This window comes from Ziziphus jujuba, chromosome 1, assembly GCF_031755915.1.
Source record: "Ziziphus jujuba cultivar Dongzao chromosome 1, ASM3175591v1".
Lineage (NCBI taxonomy): Eukaryota > Viridiplantae > Streptophyta > Magnoliopsida > Rosales > Rhamnaceae > Ziziphus > Ziziphus jujuba.
Genome location: NC_083379.1, coordinates 651,690 through 666,049, shown reverse-complemented (window position 1 = coordinate 666,049; position 14,360 = coordinate 651,690). Strand labels below are relative to the sequence as shown.

General features: G+C 34.8%; 3 protein-coding genes across 3 annotated transcripts; 2 read left to right on the top strand and 1 right to left on the bottom strand.

Moving 5' to 3' along the window:
* Positions 1-970: 970 nt before the first annotated feature.
* Positions 971-6,451, top strand: LOC125423758 ((R)-mandelonitrile lyase 1-like). The gene is made up of 5 exons (XM_060820113.1): positions 971-1,123; positions 1,776-2,441; positions 2,532-2,608; positions 5,214-6,106; positions 6,226-6,451. Exons 1-5 carry the CDS (start codon positions 1,036-1,038, stop codon positions 6,269-6,271), a joined length of 1,770 nt encoding a protein of 589 aa, XP_060676096.1. The 5' UTR covers positions 971-1,035; the 3' UTR covers positions 6,272-6,451.
* A 3,041-nt stretch (positions 6,452-9,492) lies between these two features.
* LOC132800224 ((R)-mandelonitrile lyase 1-like) lies at positions 9,493-10,768 on the top strand. Its single transcript, XM_060813465.1, has 2 exons — positions 9,493-9,714; positions 10,054-10,768. The coding sequence occupies exons 1-2, from the start codon at positions 9,627-9,629 to the stop codon at positions 10,725-10,727; spliced, it is 762 nt and encodes a 253-aa protein (XP_060669448.1). The 5' UTR covers positions 9,493-9,626; the 3' UTR covers positions 10,728-10,768.
* A 64-nt stretch (positions 10,769-10,832) lies between these two features.
* LOC132805279 ((R)-mandelonitrile lyase 1-like) lies at positions 10,833-12,901 on the bottom strand. Its single transcript, XM_060820110.1, has 3 exons — positions 12,814-12,901; positions 11,523-12,188; positions 10,833-11,445 (listed from the first exon to the last, which is right to left on the bottom strand). Exons 1-3 carry the CDS (start codon positions 12,899-12,901, stop codon positions 11,174-11,176), a joined length of 1,026 nt encoding a protein of 341 aa, XP_060676093.1. The 3' UTR covers positions 10,833-11,173.
* Positions 12,902-14,360: the final 1,459 nt, after the last annotated feature.

Below are 14,360 nucleotides of genomic sequence, written 5' to 3'. Positions count from 1 at the left end.
GTCTAAGAAGTTAAGGCATTACTGCTGGCATTGCACTTACAGTATAATTAATGATCCTTCTAGAAAGTCGCAAAAACAAAAATAAATAATTAAGTGGAAATTTATTATACAGAAATGTCATCTACGTTATTTATAATAATTATGAGAATAGTATTTTTAAATCAATTTAACTTATAATATATATGTAGTGGACTACTTAATTAGGACAAAAAAAAATACATATATATAAAAATATTTGGTGAAGGATAAGGATATTCTCAAACAACAGTTGACGGATTTTTAATTGTAAAGAAAGATGATAAAACAAGGATTTCATAACTCCAGGCTTAAAACAAGATATCTACTAGGGCTACTTTTCAAATGGGAATTAAAAAAATACACACTTCACCATTTAAAACAATATCAGGAAAAAAAAAAAACTCAATAACAGTGTAAACGATTGACATCTAATATATAATATGATGCCTAGATTGACCCGGCCTTTGCGTAATCTAGTTTGTAAAAGTCATGTGAGGTGGAGGAGATTAGCTTATAGTTCATGTACCTTTCACATTCATAGCATCTTAAATTTGAAATATATATATATATATATATATATATATTTTTTAAATTAGTATATGTTATATGTTATAATGATAAAAAAAAATTAAATCACATCTTTTTCTTAGATTGGAATCTAAATTGAAGTGGTCAAAAAATTAATCTAAGTGTAAGGTACGAAGGAGAAAAAAGAAAAAAATTCCTCCCCCCCTTTGGAACTTTGTATCAGGCAGTTAGTGAAATTTCATCATCAATGACTGTATTATGGGATGAACTTATTTAATGTGATTTTTTTGGGTAAATAATGTGAAAATTCGTTGATCATATTAAATTATTAATTTATGGAGGACTACCAAAAAAAAAGAAAATTTTTGAAAAGCACCTTCGTTTCTATAAATTATCATAAGAGCCTTCCCTTCGGTTTGAAGATATCACAGAGAAAACTCATCAAAAAAATAAAAAAAAAGAAATATCATAGAGATCGAGATATCGAGAATGGCAGCAGCTTTGCTACTGTTTCTGCTATCATATATTTTGCATCCTCAATTGGAGGTTCTTGCATTGGCTACTTCATCTGATCTTGGTACATAACCCACTTAGTTCTTTTTGTTTTTAATACACTGAATCAATTCTATTTGTAAATCATTTAATGTTGGTTTGTAATTTTCTTTGACAAAATAGATTATTAAGATATAATGGTGTCTTAAACTTTTGGCACCATGACCACTAAAAATATTTCCTTTGATCTAAAAGGAATTATATTGACATGGAACTAAAAATTAGTATAAAGAAAAAAAGAACAAAAATAAAAACTTGTATTTTTTATGGTGTATTTCTGTTTGCATATTTTTATTTAAAAAAATTACTAAAAACATGTTTGTTTGTTTTTTTTTAATCAGTTATAAACACTGAATATTAATGTTTTTTATGCATTTGGTTTTGTTAGATAAAAACGATCATTTACAAGTTGTGTACCTGTCACAATGATTAATTTCGTCTTCGAATAATGTATGTATTTCTTTTGTGTCCCTTTAAGTGGAAAATGCAAATGAAATAATTAAAGCAACATAACCAAACTATACTTTTATAGTCTCCAACCATATACTACATACTTTTTTGGCTTTTTAAGAACAGTCCACTACTATGTATATGAAACAGAACAGCATTTCTAGATTTTCTATCTAATTAGATGCAAACTTTATTCAAATTTTCACACTTCTCTTCACGTTTTACAGATTTTAGTTACATGAAATCTGTACACAATGCAACTGATCTACCGTTAGAAGACGTATATGACTACATAATAGTGGGAGGAGGCACAGCGGGGTGTCCGTTGGCTGCAACTTTATCAGAAAAATATTCTGTTCTTGTCCTTGAAAGGGGCAGTACCCCTGCTGCATATCCACAGGTGTTGGCCTCGAACAGCATGTTAAATAATCTCTTACAGGAAGACAACGGAAAGACACCTGCTCAGAGGTTCGTTTCCGAAGAGGGAGTTAAAGTTGTAAGAGGCAGAATCCTGGGTGGTACCAGCATGATCAACGGGGGATTCTTCTCCAGAGCCGATGACCAATTCTATAATGAAGCAGGGGTTGACTGGGACAAGGATATGGTCGAGAAGGCATATCAGTGGGTGGAAGACACTATTGTGTTCAGCTACAATTTGTCTACTTTTCAATCTATTCTAAGAAAAGGTTTGCTTCAAGCAGGTGTTGGTCCTGACAATGGATTCACTCTGCAACATTTGGCTGGAACCAAAACTTCCGGTTCAACCTTCGATGATCAGGGAAGGAGACATGGAGCTGTGCAGCTTCTCAACAAAGGAGTCTTGCACAATCTGCGAGTTGCAGTTGAGGCATATGTGGAAAAAATCACCTTCCGCTCTTCCAATAATGCATCACGTGAGTACTACTACAACATTATTATTTGATGAACTCTGTGTCTCTCTCTGTTTTCATCTGTTTTAATATTAACAAACTCAATAAACACAGGTTTGTCGGCAACTGGAGTCATATATAAGGATTCTGTAACACCCCGTCCCAAATCGCACCGGAATCCGTGCACGTTGACCGAGGTTGACCGTTGACCGAAGGGGTCACAAGTTGACTTTTTGACTCGGTGGGAATTTCGAGATGACTAGGGTACCGTGGCGAAGTGCACGATGCCACGAGTTCGTAGACTGGTAGCACGTCGAAAACGGAGCTACGGTTTGGAAGTTATGGACGAAACAAGTTGCGGTCCAAACTGTCCAAGGGGTGCCGGAGTTGACTTTTTGTTTATGGGGAATTGAGCTTTGACTCATGCATGGTTGTGAAGTGCTCGTCGATACGAGTTCACAGACTAGCGGCACGCTCAAAACGGACATCCGGTTAAAAAGTTATGGACGTTTGAAGTTTACCGGATACCGTATTATTTTAATGTTTTTTTTTTGGTCGGTGAACAGTGAAACGCCACGTGTCAGTTTCTGATTGGTCCACGTGGCATGAACAGTGTCACGCAGGGGTTTTATTTGTTAAAACACTCGGGGAAGAGAGAGAAAGAGAGAGAAGAGAGAGAAAGAGAGAGAGGAGAGAGAAAGAGAGAGAGAGAGCCACCACCGGCCACCGGATTTTGCCACTGTTCCGGCCGAGTTACTGTACACGCGCCGGACAGAAAGCTTGCCCACCTCATTTCCGGCAAAACCTCCAAATTTCACGGCGAACGGCCGCCGGACGCGCCCAGATCGGACGTCCGAAGTTTGGCGGCGATTTTTCCCCTCCACCGCCGGCCACCGCGACGGTTGCCGGTGACGTGGCGGCTGCCGAAAATTACTGTTCCGGCGAGTACCCGAAAATTCCGGCCAGCTCCAGTCCGCAGTGTTCGACCTCCTGAACCCAAATCCGACTTCCGTTTCCGCCAATTCGCGACGGTTTGGGAGAATTGCGGAGTCGAAACTCGAAAAGCTTTCCGGCGAGATTCCGACCCCGTCGGGTTCGATCACCGGAAAGTAAGACCGAATCCGTGATCCTCATCACGCGAGCTTCGATTCGGTATATAACTCGTAACCCTTAGATGTCGCTTGGTGTTCGCTCCCCGGGTATCCATTTGGGAATTACCCGAATAAAATATTAATATTTTTGGTTTGTGCACTGTGGTTGTTTAGGTGCACGCGCGAGTAGTGGAGTGGATCCCGAGGAGGATCTTAGTTGATTTGCGCTCTCCAGGTGAGTGACCCACCTTCAAAAATTATTTTGGGCAATTAATTAAATTTAATTGGTATTTAATTTAGTATTTAATTACGCTCATGTGGTGTGGTTTAATTATGGTTTTAATGCGGTTTAATTTAATTTATTTGTTATGCATGAGCAAGGTATGTTTCGGTATTAGTTTTACGTGGTTTCAAATGTGATTTCTCGGGCATAATTGAGTTAAATATTTTGTGAAAATATTTGGTTAAATTTTATAATTTATGCCCGCGGTATTTTTATGGTTGCATTTTGTATTTCGAGAAAATTGTGGTTTGTTGTTATCGCTGTTTCGCACCGGGTGATTGGATAAAATATGTGGGATGGTGTTTTGTGAAATTTTGGTATACTTCCCACGGTGGTTTTTGGAAAAACGGTACGGTTGGTTGTTTATGTTTATTTTTAGACGCACTCATACAGTATTGGTGTTCTGGTGTATGGTGTATGGACACGTGGTTTAGCACGCGGTTATTATATGGTTTAGCGTGCGGTTATTACTTCACCCGTGAGTTGCCATTGGACCGTGGGCAGGCAAGGTTATTGTTGCGCACAGCCGCCCCCCTCCTTGGCCGGGTGATGGTTTTTAGCAGTTGGTACTGTCGGGACGCCGAAGTGACCACTGCAGGTTTCTCTCTTTAACCTCCCGCCAGTCGGTGCTCGGGATACTGGGTATCGGAGGGCATCACCGGTATATGGTGTGGTGCGTCAGGTGTAATTGTCGGTGTAATTGCAAATAATGGTTTAAACCCCAAAGGTGTTCAAAATTTATTTATTATAATTTATTATATTGTTATTATATATTTGGGGTATGTATTTATTTAATTGTTGTTGTTAAATTATTTAATCCCTTGGTTTTTGGGAGGTATGCACATTGGGTTTTGCGAAAAGGTTTTAAAAAGGGAACATTTCAAACGGAGCGATTGGTGAGAGTTTTGAGGGAAATCATTATTTTCCAAAGGTTATTATTATTTATTATTAATTGTTGGTATTTGTTCCACTCCTTAATTGTTATTATTTTATTATTATTATTAAAAGGGGTTCAGTAGTTCGGGTTACTCACGGAGATGATTAGCATCTCACACTCTTAAATTCCGTTCCCTTAGGTGCAAGTGGTGGTAGACGTTCTTTCGGAGCGAACCAAGTTTTCCGCTGCTGTTGTGTTTCGAGAAGTTTCTTTGTACTCTTTCATTTCAGTGTATTATTTCTTTTCAGCCTTGTTGTATTTCTGTTGTTTAGCACTTCTTAAAGCTCTGTATACTATTGGAATACTTCTGTTTTATTTATGCACTGGACTGTTGTTGCTTTGAGAAGTGCTGGAATTTGTGGAATCAGTTTGTAGTTTGTGGGCGGAATAATGGGATGTTTTTAGAAGTGTGTTTTCAGTGCAGGTAATTTGTGGTAAGTAAATCCCTTAGGGGAGGCTCTGTCGGATTTTCCTTTGGAGGGTCCGGTAGGGTTTCCCTGGGATCAGGGCTGTCTAGGGTTCCGGGGAAGGAATTCTGGACGGGTCCTGACAATTCGAAAGGGAGGACTCATCGGGCATTTGTAAAAGATAGGGGAGAGGTGATATTGAGTGCAGGGGCAATTGGGAGCCCTCAACTTCTTCTTCTTAGTGGAGTTGGTCCAGTTCCTCATCTTTCTTCTCTGCATATTCCTGTTGTTTACTCAAATCCTGATGTGGGAAATTTTATCGCCGACAATCCTCGTAATGGCATCAACATTGTAGCCCCATATGCATTGGACGGGTCAAATCCACAAGTTGTAGGAGTTGTAGGAGGTGCAGGTGACTTCAATGTTATAGAGGGATTTTCCTACATTTCGCCATTTTCATTTCCTCAACCTTTCAGCCTGTTTCCAAACTCCACTTCTCCTTTACAATTGAGCGTGGCAGCCATTGTTCATAAGATCTCGGGACCTCAATTGACGGGTTCCCTCCGGTTGTTGTCATCAGCAGAAGTGAAAGTTAGTCCGGCTGTCCGGTTCAACTACTTTTCTGAACCGGTGGACCTTGCTCGTTGTGTTAGAGGAATGAGGAAGATTGGTGATATGCTGAAGACAGACTCCTTTGAAGAACTCAAGTTTGAAAAACTGGAGGGTGCAGAAGGTTTCACGTTTTTAGCACCATCTTTGCCGAAGAACCAGTCAGATGATGCATCGATAGAGACGTTTTGTCGAAGCACGGTGACAACCTATTGGCATTACCATGGTGGTTGCTTGCTGGGAAAGGTGTTGGATGGTGATTACAGGGTGAAGGGGACAAATTCACTTCGTGTGGTTGATGGATCCACATTCAAAGCCTCACCAGGGACCAATCCTCAGGCCACTCTTATGATGATAGGCCGGTTAGTTTAATTTCTTTAGTCAGAGAACTAATATTGGTGAAATTAATATCAATCTGGCAAATTACTTATAAGCAACTCCCTAAATATTTTTCTTACTTAGTTGTGTGTATTTTGGGCAGGTATATTGGGCTTAAGATTCTGCAGGAAAGAAGAGCAGCAAAGTAGATATATAAATTATCGTGGTCAGCAATAACAAATTTGTACAACCACCATTTCCATGTGTGATTAGTATGTTCAATAAGTCATGGTGGTAGTTAAGCTTATGTGTTATAATACTTTCTTGTATCTACATCTAATATATATATATATATAAGGCTAGGGTGTGCTTTGTTTCACTTGCTTCAAGCTCCATTTTCATCATATCAAAAATTCTTATCAGCATGTTTTATTAGATACAGTTTTTGATCAGTTCTTTTCGAAACTTTTTTTATCATTCTTAATTCTTTATCTAATTATCTTCTTGATTAATGATCCCTAATAGTATCTGTTTTTTGGCTTCACATAATGAAGTCATGGTCAAGATGTAATGCAACAAAAATTAGAGGATTAAAACTATAAGAAAAGAAAATTATCCAGTTGAAATTGAATGAGAACTTGTAACCAGTTAGCTAAACCATATATAGATTTTAAAAAAATGTTTGATAAAGTCATATTTGATGTGTTTTAATTTATATATATTCTTGTAGTATATGCCATAGTTCATACTTTTATGGTTGAAAAATAAGTTTGACTTCAAATCCTTCACGCAGTGTCTAAATCGATGTTTGAGCCTCTCCATCTATATTTATTTATTTGTCAAATACATGTGAGAGACAATCTTTGCCAGATATATGGAAAGTAGGGGAGAATCTTACTACTGCAGTTATAATAAAAATATTTTGACTTTTGATTTCAGTGACTCTTTAGTATAAGAAGATTTGAAATATAATTTTTGAAATTTATCCATATGTATTAAAACCATTTTGTATTTTGTGTTTATTAATTTATTTACTTTTGATAACATTGAAGAATAAGCCATAAACATAGGATAAACTACCAACTATATTATTTATTTTCTAAATCTAAGAACTAAAAATATTAATGATGATTATGTTTAATTTTAGGTAAGTAAAAGAATCCAATGGTTCAAGTTTGTTCATGACATATGGCATCAAATCATTTATGTAACTTTAAATGGTAGAAATGTATAGTTAATTTTAAAATTATTGTTCAATGATAATGTATAAAATGATGATTATTAATTAACTATATATATTTTATTAAATTTTCCTTCTTTTTTTTAAAATGACTCTTTAAAAAAAATTTACTTTTGATGAAATTTAACAATGTTTTACAAAGCCTGTAAAATTAAAGGGTTACCTTAAGGAAATTTTACTTTTAAAGAAACTTAACAATAACTGATACAATCTTCAAAATTAGAAGTCAGCTTGACATTGTGTTTTTTTTTCTTTTTTATGACACATAAATTTGTTAAATTGTTTAAACAAATCTATTTAAGATTGTTTTTTTAATGGACATATTGTTTTTCTGAAATGGCAATAAAAAACAAAATAATTAGAAATATCCTAAATTGAAATTTATAATACAAAAATATCATCTACATTATTTAAAGCGATTATGGCTAACAATATATTTATTTTTTTTATATTACATAGTTGGAAATGTTTAACCATTTATGCTATTCTGTTCGCCTACGACTAACATTGTTGAATAGGATATTTAGAGCTATTTAACTTATAATAATGATTATGATTAAGTAGTCCACCACTGAAATCAATTAAGAATAGAAAAAAAAAATATATATATATATATATATATATATATATATATATATAGTAATATCTGGCGAAGGGTAAGGGATATTCTCACACCCGACAGTTGATGGCATTATTTGCCACGGAATTATTTTAACTCCTCCACTGTAATTTGCTGCACAATTCCTGTTTTGCCTTTTCAAGCTCTTTCGTGTTTTTTATGAATATTTTCTGAGGGGCTGTGGACAGAGATTTGGACCTCATCTCTCTTTCTGTCCGCTCTGTAAAAACGGGATCCAAACATAATTTTTTATTTATTTATTTAATTATTTTGTTTAGGATAATCAAAACATAGTTTTTTTTTTTTTTTTTTTTTGGGGTCCCTTTTTCCCTTTGTAAGTGTAAAACAAAGTAGAGTAATATTGGAATAGAGTTATTAAAACTAATCCAAATATATTTGTATTCTGATACACGTAGACTTGCAGAAAGTTATGGGGTACAATGCATTAAGGTTGATTGTGGAGGCACTTTCTTATATGAAACCCAATTTTTGTAACTATTAATTCTTGATCTTCCTAATTTGCACTGCCAAGAAAAAACTTGTCAGTTGCAGCAGTTTTTATTTCACTGAAGGAGGTAATGGATAATGTGAAGTCTTGCTTTCTCTCGCGCCAAACTGCTTCTAGATATAATGAGGAGAAAGCTCATGCTGTTCAACCGGTTCAACCTTCATGCTTTATGATAATATGAAATGGTTTTTGTTTTTTACTCGGAGGTCAGAGCTGAGATCAGTGACTCAAATGGCTTTTTATTTTTTTATTGTTATTCAATTAAGTGATAAATTTTTAGGTTTCGAAAAGTAAGGGCAAAAGAGGAATTTTATCAGATTTCCTGTGGAAGAGCAAAAACTTCCTGTGGCTCTGACACTAGCCTTTCATAACTCTGGACTTTTATTTCCTAAAACTTTCTTAACTCTAGACTTAGAAAGAAGAAATCTACTAGGATAATATTTATTTACCGAAAAAAATACTAGGGCTAATTTTCAAATGAGAATAAAAAATACACGCTACACCATTTAAAAAAATATAGAAAGAAAGGAAAAAAAACAAAAAAAAATTCCCAGTAACAGTTCAAACGATTGACATCTAATGTATAATATGATGCCCTGGATTGGGCCGGCCAATTGCTTATTCTTATTTGTAGAGTCTTTTAAAAAAAAAAAAAACAAAAAACAAAAAAAGTGCTCAATCAAGTGAGGTAGGTCCTTCACATTTTACATCATTGTAAGTCGCTCTCGTTCCATTTTAGAATAGAATTAGAAATTTTAGAATAGAAATTATTCTAATGATAAACAATAAAAAGAAAGTTTAAATCATATCTCTTGCTTAGATTGAAATCTAAATTTGAGAGATCAAAAAATTAATCTAAGTGAAAGTTACTAGGGGAAAAAATAAAAAATAATTAAATAAAAAACCCCGTCTTTGGAACTTTGTGTCAGACAATTAGTGATATTTCGTCATCAATGATTGTATTTTGGGATCAACTTATTTAGTGTGAATTTTTTTTTTTTTTTGGGTAAATAATGTGAAAATTCGTTGAACATATTAAGTTACGAAGACTGCAAAACAAAAAACAAAAAACAAAAAATTTTGAAAAGCACCTTCGTTTGCATAAATTATCATAAGCACCTTCCATATGGCTTGAAGATACCATAAAGAGAATTCATAAAAAAAATAAAATAAAAATATCATAGAGAAACATCGACAATGGCAGCAGCTTTGCTACTGTTTCTGCTTTCATATATTTTGCAGCTTCAATTGGAGATTCTTGGATTGGCCACTTCGTCTAATCATGGTACATAACCCCATTAATACTAATAATTATTATTATTATTGTATATATATATATATATTATATCAGCTGTAAACTCTGAATACTGCTGTGTGAAATGCATTTAGTTTCTTTAGATACAAAAGATCAATTTCATGTTGTGGTGTGCATATTTCACAATGTTTAATTTCGTCTTCTGAATCTTCTCGTCTCCCTCTAAATCGTAATAGATAAAAAGTGGAAAATGCAAATCAAATAATTAAACCAACAGAACGAAACTCCATATTCTCCAACTCTAAGCTGCTATAGGTCAAATATCAAGTTTTGTTCGAAATTTTCACTCATTTTCTACATGTTTTGCAGATTTTAGTTACATGAAATCTGTATATAATGCAACTGATCTACCATTAGAAGACGTATACGACTATATAATAGTAGGAGGAGGCACAGCAGGTTGTCCATTAGCTGCAACTTTATCAAGAAAATACTCTGTTCTCGTCGTTGAAAGAGGAAGTGCCCCTGTTTCATACCCACAGGTCCTGAGTGCAGGAGGCTCAGGAGCTAATCTCTTGCAGGAAGACGACGGAAAAACCCCTGCTCAGAGGTTCGTTTCAGAAGATGGAGTCCCAAATGTAAGAGGAAGGATCCTGGGTGGTAGCAGCATGATCAATGGGGGATTTTTCTCCAGAGCTCATGACCAATTCTACAATCAATCAGGCATTGATTGGGAAATGGATGTGGTCGAGAAAGCATATAAGTGGGTTGAAGACACTATTGTGTTCTGCTCCAATTTGTCTTCTTTTCAATCTATTTTTAGAAAAGCTTTGCTTCAAGCTGGAGTTGGTCCTGACAATGGATTCACTCTGCAACATTTGGTGGGAACCAAATCTTCCGGTTCAACCTTCGATGATCTGGGAAGGAGACATGGAGCCATGGAGCTCCTCAACAGAGGAGTACTCAAGAATCTGAGAGTTGCGGTTGAGGCCTATGTGGAAAAAATCATCTTCAGCTCTTCCAATAATGCATCACGTAAGTAGTTAGTACAACATTATTTGACGTGTGTCTCTCTCTGTTTTTCCATTAACAAACTCCAACACACAGGTTTATCCTCAACGGGAGTCGTATATACTGATTCGAAAGGGAGGACTCATCGGGCATGTTACGAAATTGGGAGAAAACAAATAGCAACGGAAACAAAGAAAGCGAAGAACAAACACACAATTAACGTGGAAACCCTTGACGGGAAAAACCACGGGCAGGGAGAAGCAAATCCAATATCGAAAGATTGGTACAAAAGGTGAGCCGAATTGTGCGATACCCCTTGAACCCTAATTACAGCCGAAAACTAAATATATATAGTACAGAAGAAACCCTAAAATTGAACAGGTCCGCCCGAGATCTCCGCTTCCACCATAAAGCCCCAAATTTTTCTCCAAAATTAGTTTCACCAAAATGGGTCGCACCGCGAGCTTTTCGGGTCGGGTCAACAAGAATTCGGATCACTAACTCTAACAGCTACAATGTTGATGTTATTACGAGGATTGTCGGCAATAAAATTTCCCACATCAGGATTTGAGTAAACAACAGGAATATGCAGAGAAGAAAGATGAGCTACTGGACCAACTCCACTGAGAAGAAGAAGTTGAGGGCTCCCAATTGCCCCTGCACTCAATATCACCTCTCCTTTATCTTTTACAAATGCCCGATGAGTCCTTCCTTTCGAATCCTTATATATGACTCCAGTTGCCGACAAACCTGCGTTTGAGTTTGTTAATAGAAAAACACAAAGAGAGACAGATTTCATCAAACAATAATGTTCTAGTAGTACTCACGTGATGCATTATTGGAAGAGCTGAAGATGATTCTTTCCACATAGGCCTCAACTGCAACTCGCAAATTGTTCAATACTCCTTTGTTGAGAAGCTCCACAGCTCCATGTCTCCTTCCCTGATCATCGAAGGTTGAACCGGAAGTTTTGGTTCCAACCAAATGTTGCAGAGTGAATCCATTGTCAGGACCAACACCTGCTTGAAGCAAACCTTTTCTTAGAATAGATTGAAAAGTAGACAAATTGTAGCTGAACACAATAGTGTCTTCCACCCACTGATATGCCTTCTCAACCATATCCTTGTCCCAGTCAACCCCTGATTCATTATAGAATTGGTCATCGGCTCTGGAGAAGAATCCCCCATTCAGCATGCTGGTACCACCCAGGATTCTGCCTCTTACAACTTTAACTCCGTCTTTGGAAACGAACCTCTGAGCAGGTGTCTTTCCATCGTCTTCCTGCAAGAGATTATTTAACATGCCGTTTGCGTTCAACACCTGGGGATATGCAGCAGGGGTACTGCCCCTTTCAAGGACAAGAACAGAGTATTTTTCGGACAAAGTTGCAGCCAATGGACACCCTGCTGTGCCTCCTCCCACTATTATGTAGTCATATACATCTTCTAATGGTAGATCAGTTGCACTGTGTACAGATTTCATGTAACTAAAATCTGTAAAACGTGAAGAGAAGTGTGAAAATTTGAATAAAGGATATATCTAATTTGATACAACATCTAGAAACGCTGCTCTGTTTCATATACATAGTAGAGGACTGCTCTTAAAAGCAAAAAAAAATTATGTAGGATATGGCTGGAGACTATAGATGTATAGTTTAGTTATGTTGCTTTAATTATTTCATTTGCATGTTACACTTTTCGTCTATATTCGAAGACGTAATTAATCATTGTGACAGATACACAACTTGTAAATGATCGTTTTTATCTAACAAAACTAAATGCATTTAAAACATTAATATTCAGAGTTTATAACTGATAAAAAGTCTTCTTTTTGGTGATTTTGCTTAAAAATATGTAAACAGGAATACACCATAAGAAAAAATACAAGTTTTTATTTTTATACTAATTTTTAGTTCCATGTCAATATAATTCCTTTCAGCTCAAAGGAAATCTTTTTAGTGGTCATGGTGCCAAAAGTTCAGGACACCATTATATCTTAGTAATCTATTTTGTCAAAGCTAATTACAAATCCAACATTAAAAGATTTACAAATAGTATTGCTCAGTGTATTAAAAACAAAAAATAAAAAATAAAGAAAAAAATTAAGTGGGTTATGTACCATGATCAGATGAAGTGGCCAATGCAACAGCCTCCAATTGAGGATGCAAAATATATGATAGCAGAAACAGTAGCAAAGCTGCTGCCATTCGATAACGATCTCTATGATATTTTTTATTTTTTTGGTGAATTTTCTCTATGATATCTTCACACCAAAAGGAAGGTGCTTATGATAATTTATAGAAATGAATGTGCTTTTAAAAAAAATATTTTTTGTTTGGTAGAAGTTCACAAATTAATAATTTAATATGTTGAACGAATTTTCACATTATTTACCCCCCAATAAAATCACATTAAATAAGTCCATCCCAAAATACAATCATTGATAACGAAATTTCACTAACTGCCTGATACAAATTTCCAAAGAGAGGGAGGAAATTTTTTTTTTCTTTTCCTTAGTACCTTTCATTTAGATTGATTTTTTGACCACTTCACTTTAGATTCCAATTGAATAAAAAGATATAATTTAATCTTTTTTTTTTTAAATCATTATAACAAAATCTAATTTAAAAAGGAAAAAAAAATCATATTTAAATTTACAATGAGAGGGATATAGCAACTAAGCGCCCGCATGACTTTTACAAACAAGATTACGCGAAGGCCGGGTCAATCTGGGGCATCATATTATATATTAGATGTCAATCGTTTGAACTGCTACTGAGAGTATTTTTTTTATTCTTATATGAAAAGCAGCCCTAGTACATATCTTGTTTTTTAAGTCTAGGTTTATGAAATCCTTGTATTATCATCTTTCTTTACAATTTAAAACCCGTCAACTGTTTTTTGATAATATCCTTATTCTTCACCAAATATTTCTATACATATATATATATTTCTAATTACGTAGTCCACTGCATACATATTACAATTTAAATTGATTTAAAACTACTACTCCTCACTATTAGTTACAATCATTATAAATAACGTAGATAATATTTCTGTATAATAAAATTCCACTTAATTATTTATTTTGTTTTTGTGACTTCCTTTTTTTTATTTTTTTTTAATTACAACTTTTTTCAAATCTCATCCCCATAATTCGAACCCATATTTTTATAATATAGATAAAAATATTCAACCACTAAAACTATTCTCTTTGTTTGTTTTTGTGACTTTCTTAAACGATTACTAATTACAATCCAAGTGCCATGCCAGCTGTAAATATCCCCAATAGTGATTATTAATGCCTAATATAATTAACTTCTTACACTCGCAGGTCAAATCTCTCCATGAAAAATTGCTAAATTCTGCACCTAAATTAATTATGATTATGACATACGATATGTATATAAGATTTTTAAAATTTTAGAGCTAATTCAATAAATATTATCAAAAGTTTGTTATTAGTTTTCTTTTTTTTTTTTTTTCTTTTTGGAAGGTAAAGTAAAGTAAATTTAGAAAAATTCTAGATGACACAATGATAACATGACAGAAATTTACACCATATCATCAATTTTCGTGCTCCTTAAGAGTATAGGTTAATAACAATACCAGTATGATAAAACACATTAGTTAACGGATTAAAATGTTATAAAGGGTACTTTTGAA